The 27,891-nt window shown below is 33.8% G+C and overlaps 1 protein-coding gene across 1 annotated transcript in view; it reads right to left on the bottom strand.

The window, feature by feature from the left end:
* The window catches only part of LOC109092657 (1,4-alpha-glucan-branching enzyme-like), a 171,069-nt gene that overhangs the window by 19,969 nt on the left and 123,209 nt on the right, over window positions 1-27,891 (bottom strand). The window contains exons 13-14 of the mRNA XM_042739167.1: window positions 20,266-20,450; window positions 6,274-6,404 (exon numbers count right to left, since the gene is read on the bottom strand). Coding sequence (XP_042595101.1) covers window positions 6,274-6,404; window positions 20,266-20,450 — 316 coding nt within the window. The remainder of the gene's footprint in view (window positions 1-6,273; window positions 6,405-20,265; window positions 20,451-27,891) is intronic.

Here is a 27,891-nt window from a genome sequence, read left to right as displayed (position 1 = left end):
TTTAGCAATTATGTTTTGTTAGCGCTTACAGATGCTTGTCTCGGAGGCCAGGCAGCTCTGGCGATGAAGCACTGTAATCAACCAAGCCTTGCTGAACAAAGGGGAGGGCATGAGATTAAAGTCAATTTGCTCACAGGAGGAAAAGAGCGGACGAGAGGGTGACAGGGCTAAGGACCGCTGGACTCTGAAGCTCTGATGACCTGAAGAAAATGTGTGCATGATCGTGATTGGGAAGAAGGTCGTGATATCGTGCCTCTCCCGTGTTAGCGAAGGCAATAATGGCAGTGTGTCCTTTGAGGGGCAAACGGGTCTTGGCACTGGAAAGCACTCTGGAACCAAATTTCAAAATGAAGCCATTGCGAGGTGCATCATCTCAGCTGTATTATGTTTCTTTTTCTTGTAGCAAACATTGGGAAAATTCTACTGGCGTTTTCAATGAATAGGCTGAAGTAGGGCTTGAAACATTTCTGAGGTGTTTTCATAACTTCATAAAATTTTGATCGTCAAGAGGTTTTGAGAACTGTTTTGCAACTGGTTGCCAAAACATGGGACTTATAAAATTTTTTAAAAAGAATAATTAAAGAAAATTATGTGATGCAACAATGACATCTATCTCAACAGCAATATTTTTTAATTAATGTTATCTTAAATAATTTTACATATGTTAACAATGAACAATAATTTGTTACATTATTTATTATACTATTACTATATATTAACTATTAAGTGATGTTTATGTCTAAATATATTGACATACTACTAAACTGGGATTAAGTAAGTTTTTTTTTTTGCAATAAAATTTGTGATCATTTACTCACTCTCCACTTATTCCAAACTTGTGAGTTTCTTTCTTGTGTTGGACAGGAAAGAAGATATTTTGAAGCATGTTGGTAACCAAACAGTTGACAGTAGCCATTGATTGATATATAACTCACTAACCCTAAACCTCTGAATGGTAGTGTGTAAGTATACAAGTAATAAATAAACAGAGTAAATCCTACATTTTTAATGGTTCAGATTTCCAGCTTCTATAATGATTTTGAATGAGATCAGAAGTGGAAAACTGCTCAATGCAAATATATTAGGTACCTTTGATTTACTCTCCAAGAAACTACAGTATATACATAACCATAACATGCCTGTATGACACACTGACCGTCCTTACAACACTTTCATCTTCAACAGCAGAAATCATTCCCATGAGATCCCCTGTGTTCTGCCTCACATGCCAATATGCATTTCCCTCCTTTATCACACTCATTACGCAATTTTTTGTATAAAGTCATCAAGCATCTTTGAGCTGTAAAGCCTGCTGCTGTTTTGCCTTAGGACAAGCCTGTTACAGATTCAAGGAGGAATGCTGATATGCTTGAAATATTTAGAATGGCGTTCAGGTAAATGCCGCTGACAGATAATAGGAGAATGATGACCTGACACAATCACAGACGCCTTTTGGCACGCAGCGTATCAGAGACACATCAGGCCTGACAGGATGTGCTTTCATGATGATACCCAACTGGGATTTACAATACTCCATCTTCTGAATGGAGAGAAGCACCTGAAGAACGCACCCATCGGGAGCAGAGAACCAAAGATTGAGAGGAAAAAAAAACAAAGCATCGAAGGTTTGAGCTCCTGTCAAAAGCTGATGTCGACAGAATTTTAATGGCTGATGTTTGTGGTGGAGTGCTTAACTCAGGGGAAACTTTGTCTTCTTTTTTTGAAAAGAGAGAAAAAGTCTGAGGAACAAAACTGATGCTCTTCCCGCTGAAAGGACATGGGAGAGACTTTTTAAGGCATCGAAGTGCTTTGTCTTGCTCTCTCTAGAATCCAAATTCATGACCATGTCCACCTCCCTGAAGCTTTTTTGTTGTGGGTTTTAACTGTAGTAAAGTTTCTTTGCAACTCCACTTGTTTACAGAAATATGGCTTTTGCAGCTGTCATCTGATGAGGCGGGAGCTCATGCCAAAGTGTATTTTAATGTGCAAACAGTCAAAAAACTCATTTTGGCCCATTTTACATGTGGTATTTAATATAAGTGTAAACAGGCTCCAGAGTATTTTGTGTGCCAGTGTTTCAGGGACACATTTGGCCTCATCGGTGCTGTAAACACAAATGCATCCTAATGTGTTCCAAAAAAAAAAAAAAAACGTGTGTCATGCAAACTATGCAGCTTGAAAAAACAAAACAAAAACAAAAACATCCAAGCTGAACATCTGTAAAAGTACAGTACCTTCTCAGGTTTGCCTAATATCACAAAGCAATGACAAAAATTAAGCGACATAAATGCAATGGGAGTTCGACTGGAAATATGAAACATTATGGTTGCAGTAAGATTACAATTGTCAAAAAAAAATTTGACCAACAAGTAAAATGATTCATGGTCACATGAACAGGCATTAAAACAAGAGAAAGTAAACTATTTATAATAATATAGAAAATATCATTAAATCATGATTATTTTTATTTAGCCTAATAATTATTTAAATAAATAAATAGTGGGAAGAATAATAATAATAATAATAATAATAATAATAATAATAATAATAATAATAATAATAATAATAATAATGTGTATATTGAGTGATTAATAAAATATTAATAAAATATAATGAAAGATAAATTAAACGATGGGATAATAAAAATATAATATATAATAGACATTAAAAAATAGAAAACAAAAAAAGAAATAGAAATATAATTTATTATTAATAAGATGATAATATTTTTTAATTATTAACCATTTATTTATTTTATAAGCATTTGTATTTGGTTAAATCCAAAATATTGGGAATAACTACAGTATTAATGATTTACTATTGTTGCAACAACAACAACAACAACAACAACAATAATAATAATAATAATAATAATAATAATAATAAACAGTAGTAGTCAATTTTATTTGCTGTAATAATGAGGCATATTTGTTTCATATTTTACCAGTAAAATATCCTATTAAATATTCTGATCTTGTGGTCACAAAGATTAAACACCCTCCAATAGCAATTCAACTAAAAATTAAAGTTGTCATTTTTGCAGTATGTAACATTTAAAGTTTTTCAAATATAATATTATTAAGGAGCAATATAGTGGTGTATTTGCGGCCCAAATCAAAACAGTATAATAAATTAACTAAACTATATATAAAATTCAGAGACAAAATCACAACAAGACGCATCCAAGATGTAAAACAGTCATATGGAATTATGAGTAAAGATCAGGGTACTTTTGTGTATAACAGCACTACCAACTTTAAAATGGTCCATTGAAGCTCCCTGAACACACCAAAAACACACAAGCCCATTTCACTCTCACAGATCTAGAGATACAGTGTGTTATTATGACTTTACCCGACCCATCTGATACACCTCACAGACGACTGTGAGATAACAGAGAGAAATATGGATGCATACGCACAGATATACGTGTGTGAGATGGTTGGGGTTTAATGAAAAAGCACTCTGGACTCGCTGGGTCAGACTTGTTTACATCTGACACAGAGTGGCACTTTCATCTGTCTTCTGCTCTAATTGGACGCTCTGCTTCGACTCTCATCTTTCAAGCATGGTTACCTTACAGACACACACACACACACACACACACACACACACACACACACACTGTGACGCGTGTTACCTCTCACACTCATAATGACAGGTATTTCTGCGGCTTCTCAGCTGTTTGCATCTGTATGCAGGGTTCTTCTTCAGCCCACTGCTGAAAACACTTCCTGCAGCTTCACAGCGACACAGACGCAGCTAAACCTGTTGTACACAATCACACTCTTCAACGAGGATTCTGTCATCATTTGCTCACCTGCATGCTGTTGCAACATTCAATTTCAGTCACTTATTACACAAAAGCTATTGTAGATCTTCAGAAGACTTGCCATAAGTCATATGGACCACTTTTATGGCATTTTTGCAACCAGTATAATATTCAAAATAAATAATTTAAAACTGAGTTCCACTGAACGTCATATGGGTTTGAAATGAAATGAGTATTAGTGATATATAGATAGATAGAAACAGTGTTCGAATTGTGTCAAAGCTCTTGGGGGGTCCTCGTAACCAGACCATTAGAAGTCTTAAATATTTTTACCCTACCTTTGTAAAGCCATTTTTTTCTCTAGAAGTGTGTCTCAAATTTAATTAATGAAGTAAATTACGATAATAAGTAATTTGGGGCTGTTACCAAATAAAATTAATTTCAAATAAAAAACAAAATTCATGCAATGCAGAGGAAACACAGAAGCTGCATCTGAAGAGGCATTTAGATGCATATACACACTGTTTAATGCAAAGCATGAATGCTTTAACCTGCAGTTACAAATGCATAAATAATGTTTTGATATTTTAATCTTAAAAGTTTAATGCTGATATTTGAAATTATTTAAAAAATATATTAAAAAAAATACTTTAAAATGTGAAATTAAAACCACCAGTAGATGGCAGCAAGTCACTGTTAATAAGTGAGTCACTGCGATTGAACTGAATCATTTAAATTGTTGATTCATTCAGGACTGAAACACTGTCATGTTTTTCAGAGATGCAAAACTGTGCTATGGCTTTGTTTGGAACCATTTTCGTTGGCGAAATAGAGCAAAAAATAGGCAACTTGGTGTCTAAAATGTAAGTCTCTTAATATTAACTTCTTGTTTATTGAACTGTTGTATAAAATCAATATCATATTTGTGATTTTTGTGAAAAAAATATCAGTCTTTGTGTGATATTGATCAACTATATGAAATGATATAAATATATACATTTTCTGCCCCCATATCTTGAATTTTGGGAGCATTCTAAATGCATTTTTTAATACTGAATCATGCAGTGAAAGAACACAGTCTAAATGAGCAGTCAGTCTAGCTAGTGTTTAAGCACTCATAAATCCTCTTATAATCAATGAAGCTGTCCATACATGGGATGATAAATGAATCTCTAACTTACATCGTACGTACATCGGCACTTTGTTGCTTATGATGAGGGAATTCACGAGTTTCAGTCTGAACAAAACTCTGGGGTTTCAGCGATGACTAGTTTGAACGCCTCTGATTGGCTACTGCATTCATAAGCTCAACACAATCGTGTGTTATTGATTATAATGAACAATGCTGCAAAAATGCGTACAAATAAAATATGATATAACATAAGCAGGTCTAAATTTAATACAGCAATTAAATTCAGCTTCATTTTAAGTATTAAAGTTTAATTGAAAAACCAGGGGACACCCCAAGTATATATTTTTTGGGTGTTATGGGGGGTCCCTTAATGCTTATTATCTTAATTATTATTTAGGGTATTAGCTGCAATACCATGGTGTAATAATAATAATAATAATAATAATAATAATAATAATAATAATAATAATAATAATAATAATACACATTGGGAATACTTACATTATTATTATTATTATTATTATTATTATTATTATTATTATTACAGGATGGTTATTATTACAGTTATTTATTATTATCATAATTATTATTTAGGGTATTAGCTTGCAATACAGTGGCGTAATTAAAAATATTAGCTGCAATACCACGTTGTAATAATAATAATAATAATAAATAATAATACACATTGGGAATACTTACATTATTATTATTACAGGATGGTTATTATTACAGTTATTTTTAATTATCATAATTATTATTTAGGGTATAGGCTGCAATACAGTGGAGTAATTAAAAAATAAAATAAATATTGGGAATGAATACATTATTATTATTATTTTATTACAACATGATTATTATTACAGTTATTTATTATTATCATAATTATTATTTAGGGTATTAAAAAAATGAAAGAATGTTACCATAGACCATGTTATCAGTTTTTGCAACTCACATTTTGTTATTGTTTTGTTAAAGTAAGTATGCATTAATATTTTGGTTTTATTTTTATATTTTCAGTATTTTTAATTTGGTATGTACTTTGTCATTTTTTTTTTTTTTTTTTAGATTTCTATTTTTTTTTTTTATTTCAGTTTTAACAATTTTAGTACTTCAATTTAAACAAACAAACAAACGAAAAAGATAAAAATAGAAATGTTGCCTTGGTAACCAACTGAAATAGGTTTTTCATCTAATATTTCTTATTTTATTTATTTCAGCTTTATTTCAATTAACACAAACAATTTTTAATAGTTTTAGATTTTTTTGTAGTTAATAACAACACTGTTTTTCTCCGATATAGATATCAAATCTTTGAGAGCAGTATTATGAAGTTGTCATCAGACGTAGTATCTACAGAGGTGAAGGATACTTCCCCGGCGGCCCCACTGCTACTCTGTAGTTGCTGTAGCTGTTGGTTGGGTGGAAGTTGAAGATGAAGATGACGTTAGCCCTCTCGAAGACGATCACCTTGTCTCCCTCGTGTTTGGCGCTGATGTAAGCCTACAGAGAGAGAGACGGAGATCAAAGATTGAGCACAGTGGGATTGCATGAGATTTGTGTGCTTTTAATCACACATGTTCTGTATCTCAGACTCTGCATGTTTGATCTTTAGCAGTAACGCTGTGGTTCCCATCTGTACGGATATTGTTGAAAATCCCACAACTTTCCGTGCCCTGTGCATGAACTCATTGCTAATCATCCCGACGTTATTAAACCTCTGCTCTGTAAGATGGATTTTGAGAAACATCTTACAGGAAGTTTCTCACTGCCCTGAAGTTTCACAGTATGCAAGAAGTTTCATTTGGAAAAAAGAACAGTTTAAATGGAATAAAAGCTAATAAAAATAAAATGAGATACAAAAAAAAAATAAAAATCTAAATTAATATATTTATTCAAAATAAATAATGTTGATTAGTTAAACACTGCAAAATAAATACTTCTGAGAAAACAATATTGTGAATTACTACATTCTTAAAAGCAAAAATAACTTGTTCTTTTCTCATAACAAAAATAAATAAATAAATGAATAAAGTAATATTATTTAAAAAAAAATCTAGATTCATAAATAAAAGTCTTAAAGGAAGTCTCTCACTGCAGGTTCATAGTATGCAAGAAGTTTTATTTGGCTTAAATATGGATTAAATAAAAGCTAAAAGACAATTAAGGAAGAGACAATAAAAAGTGAGACACAATAATATATACAATTATTAGTATTACACAAACACTTTATTTATCATGTACTGCTTGTGCACACTGTTCAAAAATAAATAAGCAATTAAAATTAGTGCCACATATACAAAAAGACTGTCAAAAAAAAGAGTTATGATTTACATATATATTTTACACATAAATAAATAAATAAATAAATAAATAAATAAATAAATAAATAAAATTAGTAAATAAATAAATAAATAAAAAAAAAAAAAAAAAAAAAGATAGGGATCAACTATATTCTTAAAAATAAATTCTAAATAAGAGTAAAATGTAAAATGAGACATTAATTATTATTATTATTATTATTATTATTATTTTTCATCTATGTTATAGATGCAGTATATTTGAGAATTGGTGGCCAGCTTATTTTTTGCAACTGTAAAATTTCAGATGAAATAAATATCAAGAAGCAAAAAGAATATTTTCAAAGGATTCATCCACTGAAGATATTTCTCCCTACAAAACACAGACCCTTCAAACTACTCAAACTCCAACTTTTGAAATGTGGGATTTTTTTTTTTTTTCTTTTCTTTTTTTCTTTAATATCTAACTGAAATCCAGAGATGACACTCTTGGGGCAAAACTGCAGCTCACTGTCAGCAGCAGATGACTGCAGTGATTTAGCTGGTTTCCAGCAGAAAGACAAGTCTGTAACATGCCATTACCAGAGATTATCAATGTCACTCTGCCCCACTATTTTTAGTGGTCCAGACCCTCAACCAATTTGGGAACTGAATAAGAAAGAGAGATGAGAACTACTACCTACTGAACAGATAAGACATCCAGATTCAGGATTCATCTGAAGAACTGCATTATTTTCTGTAGCTCTTATACTAATCTAATAATAGCAGGGTTAAAAATGAACTTTGCCACAGACCAACATGTTTGACTGACACGTGTTTTGTGCTAAATCATGGTAAAATTCGCATACCAGGGGCTAAATATCATATAGTAGGGTCGCTTCAACCCGCAGACTTGGAAAAACAACCTGTAGCAACAATGTTAGAGGGTTAATTCACCCAAAAAATTCCATCTGTAGTGGAGCACCACCATTGTGGAAAGAGTATCAGGATGCATGCAGAAGCAAGTGCATGCATCCTTATACTCTTCCACAATGGTGGTGCACTGCTGCAGACGGGATGAGGAGGAGAAGAATTGTTGAATAAAGCCATTATTTTAGTTTTCTTTGCACACAAAAGTATTCTTGTAGCTTTGTATAATTACGGTTGAACCACTGATGTCACATGGGCTGTTTTACCGATGTCCTTGCTACATTTCTGGACCTAGGAACATTGCAGTTGTGTTGCTGTCTATGAAGGGTCCGAGAGCTCTTTAATCAAAATTAATTAATTTAATCAAAAATATCTTAATTTGTGTTCAGAAGATCAATGAAGGTCTTACGGGTTTGGAACAACATGAGGGTGAGTCATTAATGACAGAATTAGCACATTTGGGTGAAGTATCCCTTTAAAGTAGCCCAAATCCGCAGACTTGACAACACTGAGTACAGTCTTCAGTCAGTGTGCAAATTCAGTTGATGACTAATCGAAACACTTCTGATTGGTCACTGCATTCATAAACTCAACAGAAATGTGTGTGACTGGTTAGAATGCTCAAACGCTGCAGAAAAATACATACAAAGAAGTGTGATGCAAACTGAGATCGAAAATTTTATGCCACAACCAACACTTTAAATTTCATTTTCACATTTCAGTTTAAATGGGACAGTTGTAATATATTTGTTTGATTGTGCAGGGACATTTTTTGCCCCTTTACCTTAAATTTAAGATGCATTTTTGTTGCTTTGGAAGAATTTTTGCCCCCATGACCAATTATATCCCTAACAAAAATTAACAGTGTTGGGCAAGCTACTTCCAAAATGTAATACATTATATATTACTAGTTACTGTCTTTTGAAAGTAATTATTTACATTACAATTAGTGGTTGGAAGTTAAATTGCATGAATTATTCTACCAGGAGGGGTTAAGTATAGTCTGTTCTGTTATATGTGTTGATTCTCAATCACATGCGTGCTTTCACATGGAGCAGCATTTACTACACAGAGCCGTTGTTCACTGACAAGCTGCGCAAAACCACAATCATATTTTGCGTATGTTTTGTAGATTTACCACTGATTACAGAACCGGCTTCATATAGACTATGATTTAATAAAAACAGATTTTGTTATGTTTTGCTTTACTTAATTTATTTTGCTTGTCCACGATCGTCCGCCACATTCTTTCTCTTCTCCGACTTGCAGCTCTCTCTTTAGTGTTAGTGGCACCAGTCCAGGTGTTTCTTCAGTTACTCGTGCTATTTCTCCATGTTGAGTTCGGTGTTGCACATAGATTGCACCTGACTATAAATTTTGTCTTTTTCTCTGATGAACTGAAAATGTGAATGTGTCCGTCTCACAAATGTAGAATCCGTGCAGTCATCTCAACCATCGAATTACAGCCACAGGAAATACAAACTATTTTCCCCCATGGAATTTATTCTCTGGTGCTGTTTACGGTGTAAATTCACCACTTCATTTTGAGTTAAAATATGTTGTTGTGACTTGCGTTACTGAGATTGTAATAATATTACCCAAATTTTATTAGTAATGTGTTTAAACTATGGTCATTGTGGCAAAACCATGGTTAATTTACCACGGTTTGACTATAGTAACCATGTTTTAATTTTTTATGGTTAATTTTCTTAAAGGTTCCAACCCTAATTAAGATCCATTTGAGCATGCTGTAAAGTAAGTTTGTTAATAGCTAGAAAACAAACCTCAGTATTCAAGCAACTTTTAAACGTCTGCCTTTATCTGTGTTAATGTCTTCATTTGCTTTTAAAATGTGTATCAAGCAAGAGCTACAACTGAGTGTTAGTCCAGCCTCATATTTTTATTCCCTCATTCATCAAAACAGTCATAAGTACTGGTCAGTCCTAAAAATCACCCTTTCATTTTTCATAACAGTTTAGTCAGTTGATTCAAGCACATAAATCTAGCCCAAAATATTCTTCTAGCACTTCTCTTCACTTTAAATGCAAATATTTGGTATATTTAATATATTTCAGAACACAGATCCCCTTTTAGTCATTTGTAGAGTACAAGGATCGAAGAAAGAAATACATCTGATTCTAGCAGTCTTGCATTTTGGAGGAATTTACTATAAATAGTCTAGATTTGAGGGGTTACATTTTTTTGACGTGGCTGGCACAAAAGCAGATCCTTTGAAGTAGACATATAGGTGAGGAGGTGAGGCAATGCTCTTCATTGTCATGATATACTGGCGCCAAACTGCTGCACAGGAGATAATGTGTGTTATAGAGTGCTGGAACTATATCCCGTAGTGCATACACAAACAGCTTTAGTGTTTTAATAGAGATTCCCATCATACCTGGTTTCATTTCATAGCTAAAAGTATGCTTCCGAATAAGGTGATCTCAATGGAGGGACACGAGCGTCCTAAAAAGATCATGGATCACTGGGTAGTAAGTTTGCAGATTCTGTAAAAATGGTTGGGAATGGTCTATATGTGTACATTTTTTATGAAACAGAAATGCTTTAGTTATTTTAAGCAATATAATATTAAGATATTTAATAATAATAATAATAATAAATTACCAAACATCTTCCAGGACTATAACTATCTGTTTCATAATTTCCCATTAATTTTAACAATCCATTATAAACTATTCCTTATTAAGGATCTGAGAAAAAAACCAAAAAACAAAAACAAAAAAAAAACCTTTGTTGCTATATATTCACTATATTTCATTAATTAATACTGTATTTTATGTGCCATTGTAGAAAATGTTATCAGTCACAATTTACCTTAAACCCTTAAAAATGAAACGAAACATCAATATATAATCAATAACAATTTTCTTGAAAGCATTGTGCACATTTAGTGGTTGTGCAGTATAATTAAAATTTGCAGAGGGCTGTGTTTATTGTTTTTCATTTTTAGTAATAAATTTAAATTAGAGAAATATGTATATATATGAATATATGTATATTATATGAATAATAAAGTTTTTTTAATATTCTTTTATTCATTAAGGATGCATTAAATTGATCAAAAGTGACAGTAAATGGATTTATAATATTACAAAAGATTTATATTTTTAATTCTGAAAAAAAAAAAAAAAAGAATTCTGAAAAAAGTATTACGGTTTCTACAAAAAGATTAAGCAGCACAACTGTTTTAATGATAATAATACCATAAATAATAATAATAATAATAATAATAATAATAATAATAATAAATGTTTTTTTTTGACCAGCAAATCAGCATATTATAAAGATTTCTGAAGGATCATGTTAATGAAACTGAAAATTCAGCTCTGCATCACAAGAATATATTACATTTAAAAAAATATTAAAATAGAAAACTTGTAATAATATTTCACAATATCATAATACTGACTAGGACAGAATTTATGTAAATATTTGGTTATTTATACTGCCTTGAGTTAACACTTAATACAGCAAATTATTAGTACACACAACTCCTGATTTTGGGGGATTTCACAGGATGCAGAGGAAACTTGTTGCCACAAGGGCACGGACCCCACTGGCCCTCTCCAAGCGCGCTTAACATTTCGATGACCTTCAGGACGCCTGCAGGGTTTATTTGTATTCTTTGTTTTATTAAGTTAGCCAGTGTTTTGACTTCCACAGTAACTCATTCATGACTAAGCACTGATTTGCTCAGGGTTTAAATGTAGAAACATATCTGGCAGACCTTTGGAAACCCATGATGCCATACTGAGGATTTGGATGAATTTACACAAAAGAAAAGGTTTTTCTTATACAGTATGTCAGAAAGAGTTATGATGAACACAATATGAAAATGCGGAAGTTCTGCAGCCTTTCGTCCTGAAAGGAAAAGTTCACCCAAAATGAAAATGTACTACCACAGGTCATTCAAGATGTAGATGAGTTTGTTTCTTCATAGGAACTGTTTTTAAGAAATGTAGCATTACATCATTTACTCATCAAGGGATCCTCTGCAGTGAATGGGTGCCGTCAAAATGAGAGTCCATACAGCTGATAAAAACATCACAACAATCCACAAGTAATCCACACCACTCCACTCCATCAATTAACATCTTGTCATCTCGTCTCACATCAAAATCCAGCCACACATTTGTTTAGAACTTACTTATAAACAGTGCTTGATCTGTGCATATTTCTCTCCTGATTCAGACAAGACAACTTTTTCACTGGAGGAGGTGTTATTATGGATAATAGATTTATTTATTACAAACATGCAGATTCTTACTTCACAAGATGTTAACTGATGGACTAGAGTCGTGCGGATTATTGTGATGTTTTTATAAGCTTTTTGGACTCTCATTCTGTCGGCACCCATTCACTACAGAGGATCCACTGATGCGATTTAATGCTAAAATTCTCCAAATCTGTTTTGATGAAGAAACAAACTCATCTACATCATGGATGATCTAAGGAGTTAGTAAACTTTCAGCAAATTTTCATTTTGGGGTGAACCACTTGAAACGAATACTTTATGGGAAGCATCCTCATTTTCAAGTCAAGTAAATTGGGTCAATGCTGATTTCACATCGACTCTAAATCACAAAATCTGATGTAAACAAACTATTTCTGAAAATCCGTGAAACTAGAGCACTTGAGCTGCTTGTGTCTAGACATATTGTATATGTCCTGCTGTGTGCAGTAGTGAACAGATTGTAAATAATATATGACTGGCCCTCAGCACAGAGAGACGGAAGAGAGAAACAGAGAAATAGACACAGGAGCAGGGATGAGTTACTGAACAGCGGTCCTGTTTGCAGCACAGCGGGCGTTCTGTATGATTGTAGCTGCACGTAAACAACACTCGGCTAAAATCACAGCTTTAGTCTTTAGAAGCCTGCTGAGAAACTGTTTTAAATTAGCGGGCGGCCCATGCAACCGGCTTTTCAACCGAAGTCCCCTGCAGGGTTGGAGGATATATTGAAAACTGATGATATAGTGCTTGTGATTCTGCTGGAGATATCAAATGTGATGGAGCTAATAAAGCCTCGTAGTGAATGCTGCAATGGTTTTAATTAAGCTTTTCCAAAGATTATTTATATCTTATTAGACTAGATTTGTGATGGTTCCTTGTCTCGCATGCAACTTGAGTGTCTTAAACGTCAAGATTTTCTTTGGGCATACCACATAGAATGTGATATAGGTATTGTGAGAAAATTATTATAATTTTTTTTTTCGATGATGTTCAATTCTGGGGACTGGGATGGCCATTCTAGAACCATATCTGCATCTGTGCATGAATTCCTTGGTAGATTTGGAACAATGCTTTGGACCATTGTCCTGCTGAAACAACCGACCCCAGTGCAACTTCAACCTCTTGACTGGTTCTTGAACATTGTTTTTAAGAATCTGCTGATACTGGATGGAATACATGCAACCCTCAACTTTGGCAAGGTTTCCAGTACCTGTGCTTGCATCACAGCCCCACAGCATGATGGATCCTCCACCAAACTTTACAGTAGGGAGCAGGTTCTTCTCCTGAAACGCTGTGTTCTTCTTCCGCCATGCAAAGTGCTTTTGGTTATGACCAAATAACTCTTAGTTTCATGTCCAAAGCACATTATTCCAAAATAATTCTGGCTTGTCCAGATGAGCCTTTGCATACCTCAAATGACTAAAATGAAAAGGGCTTCTGCATCACTTCTGCATCACCCTTCCATTGAGCTGTGACTTGCGCAAAGTGCACTGGACTGAGGAACGATGTACAATGACACCAACAGAAGCTAAATGTCTTTGGAGCTCTTTGGAGGTGGTCTGTGGTTTGTCTGTGACCAATTCTAACCATTCTTCACCTCTGCCTTTTTTTCTTGGCCTGCCACATCTGAAGGACTGTTCCTGTGGCCCTCCATTTTCTAACTATATTTCTGACTGTGGAGACAGAGACCTTAAACCTTTGTTATAACATTGTGTATACCTCTCCTAATTGCTATTGATAAATTATCCTAGTTTTTAAGTCTTTAGATTCTTCTTGACGTTCCAATATTGCTACTTTCCAATTAGCAATTAGCTACCTTGAATATTCTTTTTTTGTGATTTGTTTCACCTGTATTTTCAGTCTAATGTTCATTGAGCCAGTCAAATCAATTTTGAGTTGTATAACCACAATTGAAAGGGTGGCCGAACTTTTGCACTCTGTTTTTCACATTTGAACTCAAACCTGCTACACTGAAAATTTAGTTTGAAAAACATTTAAAAACAATTAATTTGAAATATAAAGTCTGGTTAAAATGGCAAGTATTCCAATTGCAAAATAAAAAAAATAATCCAAGCTAATTCAGATCAAACAAAATAAATAAAGGTAGATAAACTGAATATTGTTAAAACACATGCTTATTATATAAGTTGACGTTTTAGTAATTTTGTTGTGGGTTTTTGTCATTTTTATTAGTTATTATTTATATAATCCAAATTATATTTTAGTAAATGTTATTTTAGTAAATCAAGTTGAAGTACATTAAAATAAGAAATGTTTCTTGGGCAACTAACTGAAATCAAATATATAGGCCCATCAGTTAACATCATAATAACCCTGACTGTAATGTTCACCATTTAGGGCCCTATCATACACCCGGTGCAATGCGGCGCCAGGCGCGACAAGTGTTTTTTGCTAGTTTCAGCACAACGCAGTTATCATTTTCATGTCCTGCGCCACATTGTTTAAATATCAAATGCTTTTGCGCCGATGTGTGTGCCTACGGGCGTGCTGGTCTGAAAATTAGGTGTGTTCAGTCGCATTGTTGGTGCGTTGCTATTTTGTGGCAACTGAAATAGACTGCGCCATTGACCAACTAAAACCTGGTCTAAAATCAATGTTGCAGAATTTTTTTGTTATTTAAAAAGCGTGTTAGTAATATGCGCCTATAGACAGGTCCACAAGACACGTAAACTTTGCTTATTAAACACACAGGGACACGCAGCAGCACACAAAATATGTAAAAGATTATTATTGTGTAGGCTACATAAATATAAAAATGCCTACATGTCATAATGGATAGTCATTGCATGAATCAGAATTAGGCTACCTATTTGCTCGCACATGAGCAGCTCTGTTTCCTCTCTGGAGATGTGTTCAGTCTTTGCGCTTGCAAATTCCACCGTGAAAATAGCGAATCTGCCATGGCGCGAGTGTAAAGGGAATGGAAGATGAGACTCTGATTGGTTTATTGCATGTTATGTCCCGAACACACCCATTGCTCATTAAGAGAATAGGGACAACCCGTTTAGACCATGCGCCAGAGGCACCGACCATTTTTCCTGTCGTAATACTAGCAAAAGTGGATTCGGACACGCTCTAAGTGCACCTGCGCCTTGCGCTTTGGACCATGCACTTAGATCGTTAAAATAGGGCCCATACATTTATTTGAACTGATTTAATTTTTCTATTTCAATATCTTTTAATATTTTATTCCTCTGATGCAAAGCTAAATTTTCAGCATCATTACTCCAGTCTTCAGTGTCAGATAATTCTTCAGAAATCATTAATATGTCGGTTTGACAAATTTTCTAATTTTGCCAAAACCCTTTATTTGAAATAGAACTCTTTTGAGCCAATACAAAAGAGGGTGTTCCAGTTTATCGTCCATAATATTCCACCCCCCGATCCACCTCAGTCTCCATCTAAGTACTGCAAAAGGAGCAGCTCTGCTCAGTGAGGGCCGTGAAGCTGAATTTAAGAAACAGAGGATGGAATTAAGAATTCAGTTCACGCACACAAGCGCTCTTCTCACTGGAGCGATACTTTGTTAGCACTCTGTCAGCGCTGTGGAGAGAGAGTTGGGTGTCTGAGTGGGAGCCAAGGTTTTTACTGTCGATTATCTACCCTGGGAAAAGACAAGGCTGATACACAGCAATTACAAACGCTCAGACACCCAAGATGTGCTCAAAGCTCAACTCATCTTTTCTAAAAGCCTCTCATCAGAGTTATCAGAGCTTGTTTGCTCTCCCAAACTAAAGGAAATACAGGTTACAGGTGAATATTTTTAAACAGATCTGAGATAATGGTATCAATATGATGAATTGGATTATAATCAGAACAAATTTCAGTCAATTTTTCCCATTCCAGTACCGATTATGCTGAGTACCAATTATTCTATTATTCCACTAATAATTATTCTATTGGTAAAATCATTTTATAAACTGTTTTTATTTTAGAACTGCCAACATTTCTAATTTTCATTTATTGTAACTATACATTAATAATATATATTTTAATATTAATAATATATTTTATATATTTTACTTTAATAATTATAATACTAATAATAATGATTAATATAATAAATAATTGTAATCTACTATATATATATATATTATATATATATATATATATATATATATATATATATATATATATATATATATATATATATATATATATATATATATATATATATATATATATATATATATATATATATATATATATATATATATATATATATATATATATATATATATATATACATAATATATAAATACAATATTAGTGCTGTCACACGATTAATCACGATTAATCACATATATTAGTGAAATCTCTTCAAAATGTAAAAAAAAAAAAAAAAAAAAAAAAAAAAAAAAAATTTAGAAATACTTTTTTTTTTTTTTTTTTTACAAATAATATTTATATGGAATTAATAATCTACCACATGCTATTTTGATTTTACAATTTTTTTGTACAATGTATGCATTTGACTATTTTTCCATTATGTTCAGCTACAGCTATGTAACAGTTAATTGTTGTACTGAATGTACACTTTCTCTTACTTATTAAACTGATACATCATATTATAATTTAAGATCTATATATAACCAGCCGTGTGGAGGGATTATAACAGGTTCAGTTCCTTAAAGTGTTAGTTCACCCAAAAGAAAATTAGCCCATAAATTACTCATCTTAGGTGTATATGACTTTCTTCTTTCAGATGAATTTATATATAAAAAAAAAAATTGTCTTTGATCTTTCAAGCTGTTTAGTGGCACTCAGCGGGTGTTGCATGCATCAGTCCAAAAGAAGTTAAATAAAAAGCGCCCATCCAAAAAAAGAGTGTCTCCCACGGCTCCGGGGGGTGAACAAAGTCCTCTTGTTTTTGTAACAAAAATATCCATATTCAAAACGTAATGATCACTTTAATGTCGCTTGTGCCAACAGTTGTACACAGAAGCAGCTCTGGGAGCATGACATATGAGGTCAGCGTTGCGCATGCGCTGGTGAGTCTTGTGAAAAACCAACGTTTGTCAACAGGAGCAAAGAAAGCAAAATTTCCTTATTTTAGCAAAGGAAAACCAGTCTCCTCTTGGCTTATATCGAAATCCTCCGACATTCTTATTTACAAATCCTCGTTTTGTACTTCTAATTAGTGACCGTTGTTTTGTTTTGTTGTTTTGTTTTGTTTTCTGCGGTGCTTTTTTGCTTTTGTGAATTGTGTGCGCAAAGCCAAACTCATATGTCATCAGCCCGGAACTGCTTCTGTATACAACAGTGAGCGCAAGCTACATTAAAATGATTATTATGTTTTGAATATGGATATTTTTCTTACAAAAACACATCGATTCGCTACAGGAGGACTTAGTTCACCCCCCGGAGCCGGATGGGTGCTTTCTATTTTACTTTTGGACTGATGCATGCAATACCCGGCGAGTGCCACTAAACAGCTTGAAAGATCAAAGACAATTTTTAGTATAACTTAGACTGGATTCGTCTGAAATAAGAAAGTCATATACACCTAGGATGACTTGAGAGTGAGTAATTTAGTGACTCATTTTAATTTTTGGGTGAACTAACCCTTTAAATTTAATTTACATCCTCACATTCAGATCTGCCACAAACACATAAGAATCAATGAGGTTTGTGCACAATTTCTTCTCTTTCTTTTCCTTCTCGTGTGGTGTTGAAGCCCAAGATTCTCACGTATCATTAAAGCACCAGATTTGGGTGGAATAGGGATTTTATTGAACCACGGACTTAAACTTCAGTCTCTTTCCTCACACAAAGCTATCGTATGACTTCAGAAGATTTGAAAAACAGCTCCCAAGTTTTATACGGATTACTGCTATGATACTTTTATGTGACTTGACAGTTACACACATCCTCTCATCTCTCATTCTTGTGTTCCACGGATGAAGTAAAACTTGAAGGTGAGAACATAATGACAGTTTTCTATTAATTTAGAATTGCTTTTTATTCATTTATTTTTTTGGATATTTTAAAAGCTCTTTTCTAACATTTATGTATTTGTGCACCACAGAATGTCAAATCTGATTTTTAGCTTTGAAGAAAAAAATAATTTCTCGCCTATTCTTTCAAACATGATCACAGTCCTCATCTAAAACAATGTGGCAATGTCAAAGTGAGACAAGGTGAGGCAGGTGTAAAATGGGCTGCGGATCACAGGAGGAAGTGAATCATCTTCAGTGAATCATTTACACAGTCTGCCATCTAATCCCTGCCAATTCCCTTCATTTGCACGATCACCTTGCTGCCGGTCAGACTGACACAAGCCCACCTGAGAGGAACAGACAATGAAACTCTATGGGGAAGGACACCAGTGTTGTCTTTAACTATAACTAAGACTGTTAGGAATAATTTTTGTTAAATAAGTAATAGCAAAGATATAAAATATAGTAAACAGTAAATAATTAAATATACATAGATTACTAGATGAACATAAAAAAAAATGTTGTCTGCTTTAGACTATGATTCATACACACACACACACACACACACACACACACACACACACACACACACACACACACACAAAGTATACTAAAATACTAATAATTACTATTTACACCATTAAAGATTGTAAAAATATGGCACAATGAACTGTATTAATATGAAGGAATTTTCCAAATCTATATTTCTTATTTAATTTTTCTGTATTTAGAATTTTGCACTTCATTGTGTTCTGTTTTAGAGTTAATGGAAATGTCTTTAAAATTACTGGATAATGTCTTTACAGTGTACTTATAATTAGTTAACAAGAACATGCTATTAATTGCATATTAATATCACTATTGGCAAATAACATTACGTATCTATCTGGAATTATACGATAAGTCCCATTTGATTACACTGTATAAAATAAAATAAAATAAAATTGACTAACTAACTAACTAACTTACTATTGAATTAAATGTAAACAAAAAGTAAAATGAAAACTGAAAATGTAAAAATAAAAGCTAATTCAAAATATGAATAAATCCTATAATAGTATCTAAATAATACTTACAACTGCAAGATATGGAAATGGAATAAACATCAAAATTCACACTGTTTCGTAAGTACAGCCATGTCATGACCACGTAAACGCAGGTAACATTTGTAAACCTTTTATGTGCAAGGCCACCCGAAAGAAATGAGATTGAACCATTCAGAGAAACTCCATCCACTTGAAATCACATTGAATTCATCCATCAGGTAAAGTAATTCCACTTCAAAAGTACGATTTAGACTTAAATCTCAAATAACAAAGGTTTTGTACAGAATAATATAAGCTTCGCCTTTCTGTGCAATCCCCTGAATGCCTTGTCCAGCTGTAAGTGCATTACCATAGCACTTTTGGTCATTTTTTTCTGAACTGAGAATTTATTTTCTGTCCTTCATGTTACAGAACCTGTCAACAGAGTTTGTTGTACTTATCTGGAACATTCTTTAAAGACAAGCTGCCACTGCCTTCCATCTTTCACCCCTTCATGGCCGACAGCAGTAAATCAGTCTGTTCATAACTTTGAATCACATCAACGAGCCGGATTGTTTTCCTCAGCTAATAATTCATATACGGATCTTCCATATGGCAGAGTGAAAATTTGTATAAAAAGTGCCTGAGTAATGAGATTCCAGGGCTGGTTAGGGACTGATAATTGTTTTAGTAAAAACGGCAGATGTTCTGGTGTGATGAAAAAAAAAGAAAAGCTTTTATGCTGCACATAAAGACAGTTAGATAGAATGAGAGCGAGACGGTGGATTGAGAACATGGAAAATGATAAAAAGAAAGCCAAACTCTGGTGATACGCACAGAGATGGACTGATAAAGGAAGAACAGAAAGTAATATTTACTGGAACTGGGAAGAAAGACCAGGTATTTTTCTCTCACCGGGGGAGCAGCCAGCCAGCCGTACTTGTCCTCCGTGCGGTTCATGTCTCGGTCGAAAGCGTACAGCTGCCGGTAACGCAGGTGATCCATGTCCACAAGGTTGAACTGCCGGCGGGCGTAATGATAACTCTCATTGTTGCCGACTCTGGGAAAATCCAGCCATTCCGGATGGCCAAATTCATTGCCTGCAATTAAACACAATAGAGAAGTTTCTTACAGATTGAAGTACTTCAGACTGCTTCAAAAGCTAGTTATTGTTGACAAAGTTGGTTTGAGTGTCTGACAGAAATACAGTATTTTGAGTTTCCTTGTGGCCACAGCCACTCTGAACATTTTGTTGCACCGGTAAGTCAAAAGTTCAACTTTTTAAAGGGGTAATCGGATGCTAAATTCACTTTTACATGTTGTTTGATCATAAATGTGTGATGGCAGTGTGTGTACACATTTACCCCAACAATGATAAAAATCCACCCAGTGCTTTTTATTTATTCCCTAGAAATAATATCCTCTTTTTCAAATTAGTCCGCTCTCAGCTACTTGTCTATGTGACATCACACGGACCCATGCCCCTCCCACGATTGTTGATTGACACTGGCATTTTACCTTAGACCCACCCTGAGTGTGCTGAGCGCCATTGTTTCACAGCCGGAGCAGATGTAGACAAGAATGACTCCTAAGCGACTGAGGTGTTCTGTTGTTGGATGTAATAATGAACATAGCAGTCGTCATTTATTCCCGACATCTGATCCACTCAAGACGCAGTGGATTACGTTTGTTTTTGAAGGGAATGCATGCTATTTATTCGCGTGAATTATCGTGATCCAGCTTCATCTGCAGAAGAAGTGAGTATAAGGGCTTTTTTTTAATCTTTGCATTTGCATTTCCTAATAACATGCTAGTCAGCAAGTTTCGCAGCGAAATGTGGCTAAAGTAAACAGTCTCTCAGAGCATGGTTCGTCACCCCACAGAGGAGAGGGGCGGGGTCAGCAGAGCTCATTAGCATTTAAAGCAACATGCAACAAAACAGGTTGATGTCTGCAGAGCTGATTTTGACAAGGTAAAAAGGGGTTTTGTATTACACTACCACTGAGAAATTTTAACTAAAGTATGTTATAGACTTTTCATTAAGACCCTAAAGAATCATACCAACTTGTGGAAAATGGGCATCCAATTTAAATAATTACTGACATTCAATCTTGTTGGGTTGGGTTGTTTTGATTAAGTATTAACAACAGGTAACTTACAAAATTAAAGTTCATTAAAAGTATGTTTTTTATGTATTAAAAGTTTGTTTTATAGCAAAAGCAATCAGGCAGATAACTCCACATTTCATGTTTCAGAGTTAAACAAAAACACTTGTTTAATCTTTGTAATCTCCTCAGCTGACAATGTAGATGCCTGACAAATGTTATTGTAGTGATTACATGCAATACAGGGAGCTTTTCCCTCTCCATTGTAAAGTGCTGCTTTTGCAAGACTCTTTGAAAAGTTTCAGCTTTTATTTTCCTATTAAGCCCCTATTAAGAAGATATTGCGAGTTCATCAAGTTCATCAAAATTATCCATCCTTGATCACTTTTAGTCAGCTTTGATGAAACTCCTCTCAGCTAGCTCGTCTCTTTAAAATGACTAGCAGTCTTGTCTTCTGACCTGAATACAGCACTAATTCGCTAAAAATGACTTATTAGCTTCTGTTCACAAACAACAAGGGCACTTGTCAGCTTCTGCAGTAAAACGTGAACACGAAATGCCTTGAAAGTGGACAATATCAGCTTTTTTTGACAAAACGTGGTTAGGGTTCAGATTGCGCTATATGTGGAGAAAAACACACTGTTGTCAGTTCTTTTTTTTAAAGATTTCGTTTATCGTTTTTTTTTTTTTTTTTTTTGCAAATGAACTTTTCATATGACTTTCTTCTTTCTTCATCTGAGTTATTTTTTTTTTTTTTTGTAATTGTTCTTCAAAAAGTTATAATGTCTTTGAATAGTTATAATGGCAGTGGATTGAGTGAATAAATTATTTATATAATTAATATGGATGGATGAGTTAGTTAATGAATTCTTTGGTGAAGCAATGCATTTAAGAATTTTTGTAAAAAAATATTAATATTTTATAATTTGTTTTTTGTTTATGATTATTGTTATTTGAAACTTTTTCATGAGTGATAGGTGGTTTATTGTATGTTGCAGGACATAGGACATGATGCAGAACATTTGTTTTGCTCTCGCCTCTGTGCTTCTGCGTTCGAGTCTCGGGTCCGGCAGGGATTGTCTCATTAGACCATGACTGCCCCCAAATAAGGAATATGGATATTATTCTTATACAAATGCATACATTTTATTAACCACCTTTTATGATGGATGGATGGACTTTATTGAACTTCAAAATCTCAATACCCATTCACTGTTATTAAAAAGTTTAGAAGAGCCAGGGCATTTTTTTAACTATCCGTTTAATATTTAACAACAACAACAACAACAACAACAACAACAACAACAACAATAATAATAACAATAATCAGGATTCCTCTGATTCTCAGGATTTCTGAAGAATCATGTGAAACTGAAGACTGGACTAATGATGCTGAAAATTCAGCTTTGTGTCACAAGAATATATGATGTTTTTAGATATGGTTATTTTACATTGTAACAAGTTCCACAATACTACTGTATTTTTGATTAAAAATGGCTTTGGTGAGCAAAATAGACAAATAAAAAATGTATAGAATCTCTGCCACACACACACACACACTTCCATGTTTTATGGTGACATTCCACAGGCATAATGGCTTTTATATTGTACAAACTGTATTTTCTACCCCCTTACCCTAAACACAAAACTACTGGCATATAGAATCTCTGCCACACACAGGCTTGATTCTTTATATATGTACAAACTGTTGTCCCTATAACGTAGTGTATACCTGAACTACTGCCACATTTCCAAACACACACACATACATAACACACACACACACCGCACACACACACACACACACACACACACACAGCAGTTATGTACTTTCTACTTCAAAAATAACTTTTTTCTCCAAAAACTCTTGTTAGTTTGACAGTATTAAGATGGCCATGTCATTTTCTTCCTGATATCCGCATTCAACATTTAATTTAAAAATCTGATGTTTCAAAAAAGTTTTTTTTTTTTTTTTTATCCTTCAAGCTGTTTAATGGCACTCAGCGGGTGTTGCAGTGCATCACTTCTAAAGAAGTGAAATAAAAAGCGCCCAGCCACAATAAAAAGTATCTCACACAGCTCTGGGGTTGAACAAAATCCCCTGTAGCGAATTGATGCACTTTTGTAAGAAAAATAACCATATTTAAAAGGTAATAATCACTTTGATGTAGCTTGCGCTCACTGTTGTACATGGAAGCAGCTCCGGGCTGATGATGTATGAGTTCGGCTTTGCGCATGCGCTGCTCAGAAGTCGCGCAGGCGGAAGAGCAGGGGATAGATCAAAACAAAACATCGGTCACTAATTAGAAGTACAAAACGAGGATTTGTAAAGGATAATGTCAGAGAATTTTGATATAAGCCAAGAGGAGACTGGTTTTCCTTTGCTAAAGTAAGGAAACTTTGCTTCCTTTGCTTCTGTTCACTCACCAGCGCATCCGCAACGCTGACCTCATACGTCATCAGCCCAGAACTGCTTCTGTGTACAACTGTTGGCGCAAGCTACAGTAAAGTGATTATTGCATTTTGAATATGGATATTTTTCTAACAAAAATGCATCGATTCCCTACAGGAGGCCTTTTTTAGACCACTGGAGCTGTGTGAGACACTTTTTATTATTTATGGGCGCTTTTTATTTCACTTCTTTTGGACTGATGCACTGCAGCACCCACTGAGTGGCATTAAACAGCTTGAAAGATCAAAGACAATTTTTAATATAACTCTGACTGGATTCGTCTTAAAGAAAAAAAGTCATATACACATAGGATGACTTGAGGGTGAGTAATTTGTGGGCTAATTTTCATTTTTGGGTGAACTAACCCTTTAAAATCCTCTCTGAACAATGACTGTGAGCAAAGAGTCATCCAGTAACCTGCCCTCACCCTGAATGAACCTTTCCCTCTCAAAGCACCTCCTGCAGCGAATGTTCACTTCAAACTCACTGCCATTATCAAACCAAGACAAGAGAAGTGTACAGCTTCAAGATCTATTCCCAGAGCGTGCTTTTTTCGTTTATTTTCTAACAAACGAATTAATGCTAAATGAATCTGCAGACCCTTTATCCATAACATTTCTGAAAGAACAGAGAGAAACACCACAAACACACATGCATAATGAACTGGGAGACAAAAAGATAGGACTGAATAATGCATTATGAAATGCAAAATGACCTTGTCTGAGGGTTAAGTTACAGGAATAGAAAGGATTGCCTTTTGATGTACCACTTTTTATGTCTCTCAAAGCACTATAAAATGAGAAATTTCCACCAGATTTAAGTAAAGGTCTATATTATATCGTATATAACCAAGGTCCAAAATAAACTTTTATTAAGCTGTCAAGCACAAGCAATAAAACTTTTATGTAACCTATTTTTAAAATATACTACACAACAATAAATAATATAATATTTTCTAACATTTTCTTTTAAATATATTTTAACCCATATTCTTTACTCCTTGGTGAAACCACATTGTCATGTAAAGTAAAGATGTAAAGATTTTCTTCCTTTAATTTTCAAATTGGTGATTTAATGCGAGAAATGTTACATTTATTTAATTTATTTGGAAGCTTCGTCATTTTTTTTTTTAAATCCTATAAATTTATATATATATATATATATATATATATATATATATATATATATATATATATTTTCCATCTTATAAATATAAACATTAGATGAAAAACTCAAATTGTAGCAAAAACAAGATATGGTAAAAATATAGACATACATAAAACTTTATAAAATGTATAAAGATTACTATCTTTAAAAAGTACTATTGCTAAATACAATTTAAAAACTATCCCTCTCTCCATATATATATGGAGTATTGATATCGGTATTGAAAAGTCAATTTTAAATTTTACGCAAAATGTGATATTCGCAGAGTTATTAGGTCATGTTTTCTCCCTTTTTTTCATCACAGGCTTTTAGATGGAGTGACATTTAATACACAGAGCCGTAGATCACTGACATGCTGCACTATATCGCGTTCATTAGATGAATCGCATTCGATTATGAACGTGATATTGCGTAGCTTATCAGTGTTAGCGTTTTTATTAATGCCATTTATGTTTTTGTTAATACAGCACATAGCACTAGTCAACTAAATGAATGTAACATGGCAAAGATGAATGCACGATTTGAAGTTGAATGTAAGGGAAATGTCATTTTGGAATTTCTGTGGTCTAATGTGATATTGTTAATGTTTATTTTATTTATTTGGAAGCCAGGTTGGAATTTTATTTGGAATAAAATAACAAATAAATACAGTATATAAAGTATTTTGGTGTTTTAAGTATATACTGTTTGTCTGTCTCTTTTCTTCTGCAATTTCCATAACCTGGGAGAGGTTGACAGTCCCAACATTAGTGACTGACAGCAAAAGTGCATGTGATCAGAGCTGCATTTAACAATACAAACACAACTGACTACCGTATTCTGCCGCTCTGTGCATAAATATATAGTCATATCAGACGTTAAGTGGCCTCTGCTGGAAAACACAATGGAGTATTTGATCGGATCACAACAGCGGGGTTTCAGTGTTTTCCAGCAGTCTGAGGGCATGATGAGCTCAGCCAGGGAGCAGCTGGCAGTGGAGATCACAGGCAGGACTGGAGACGAGAGCGAGGGTATACATTTGTAGGCCGAGCGTGAGCAGTGGAATAAAAGGCAAAGAGAGCGTTGTGACAGTCTTGTCAAGCGGAGTGATGAGATAATGAATCCGTCATCAGCTGACAAGACAACATCATAAAACAACAGTTGGGTAATTGAATTCCGAGGAGGCACTTTGACAAGCAAGAGAACAGAGGCACAACAATGGTGATGAGGTAAGTTGTTTATTCAGAGCGAGAAGGAAGGAGACAGGAAGATGGAAATAAAAATGGATGCCTGGATGAGGTGGAACGGACAAGGAATGACAGAGCTTTCTAAAGAAATAAATTACGCAGCTGTAAAAGAAGTGTCGAAGCATAAGCAAACAGGGAGGAAGAACATGTGCTGTGACGATGAGGATGGCCTGAGGTCAGGATTAGAGATGTTCAGACCACACTCAGTCTGTTCGCTGATCCAATGATCTATATGCTCACAAAACTTTAAACCAAGCCTCAAGACAATATGCATGTGTCATAATCCTGTTTAAAAGTAATAGTAAAAAAGTAGCTATCTGTTATAAATGCAACAGATAAAATTCAGCTAAACAACTACATTTAATCATTGCATTTTATTTTTATATTATTATTTGTAATTTACTGAATATTTAAGGTATTTTAATATTTTACAAGTGGTATATTATTAAATATACCACTAATAATATTATTCTAATTTACATAATATAATATGATACAATAATTACAGAATATACAGAAATAACTTTTTTTTTTTGGGGGGGGGGGGGGGGCCCTCTAACACTAGTGTTCTCTATTCTTTTTTATTCTATTTTCTTTCTTTCTTTCTTTCTTTCTTTCTTTGGTAGAATATCAATATGCTAAATATATAACATAATTTAATTTAATATAATATAATACTAATTTATAAATTTTTACATGTGATTTTGACATTTTTATTAATTAAAAAAAAATATTTATATATTCACCTTTATATTTATTTCAGTTGTAGTAATTCTGGTACTTAAACTTATTAAGTTGTAAATGCTAAACTAATTAAGTTCAGTGCCAAGGTAGAATTTTGTTCAAGTTAAAGTTTTGTACGCTTAAATCTTAATCTAATATAAATAATTTATTCAAACGTTTCAACTAGGTCTACCAAAAGTTATCAACAATTTCAACCCTGACTGGAGAAAAAAAGAAAAGAAAAGAAAAGAAAAGAAAAGAAAAGAAAAGAAAAGAAAAGAAAAGAAAAGAAAAGAAAAAATAAATAAAAAATCCTCATTGTCTAATCGTGTAATAAGAGTGCTGATGATCACAAATGTTGTCTAATCCCAAGATACAGCCATGACTCAAAATCTGAAAATATGGAAATGAGAAAATCATTAGGGAATTAGAACAATAACAATCACAGCAGGTGAAATATCCTCCCGGTTTCCCCAAAGAAACATACACATGACGACGGCAGGCTGCAAACTTCCACAAACTTCACAAAGCAGAAAGTCAACTTCATCTGAAGAATCCGGTCTGTTTGCTGCATGGCTTTACCGGAGGATTTGGATTAGTTTCTCTCATGGATGTAAATCTGGAGTTTATTCAGTTCAACAGGAATCATACAGCAGATGTGTGGAGAGATGTACTTCAATTCCTTCATTATGAAGCCAGATGTTCCTTCTCTTAATGATGGCTACATCTCACTAAAACTGTCAAGAACACGTCCACATCATATTTTATCAACAATTCTAAATAATTTATTATTTTAAATACCATTAAGCTTTTAGTTGTTGTTTTATGTTGTCACATATGACAGTTAAGCACATTTAGACCCCCTTCC

This window comes from Cyprinus carpio, chromosome B15, assembly GCF_018340385.1.
Source record: "Cyprinus carpio isolate SPL01 chromosome B15, ASM1834038v1, whole genome shotgun sequence".
In the NCBI taxonomy this organism is placed as follows: Eukaryota; Metazoa; Chordata; class Actinopteri; order Cypriniformes; family Cyprinidae; genus Cyprinus; species Cyprinus carpio.
Note: the sequence above shows the minus strand (reverse complement) of the source record. Positions and strands in the feature narration are given on the sequence as shown.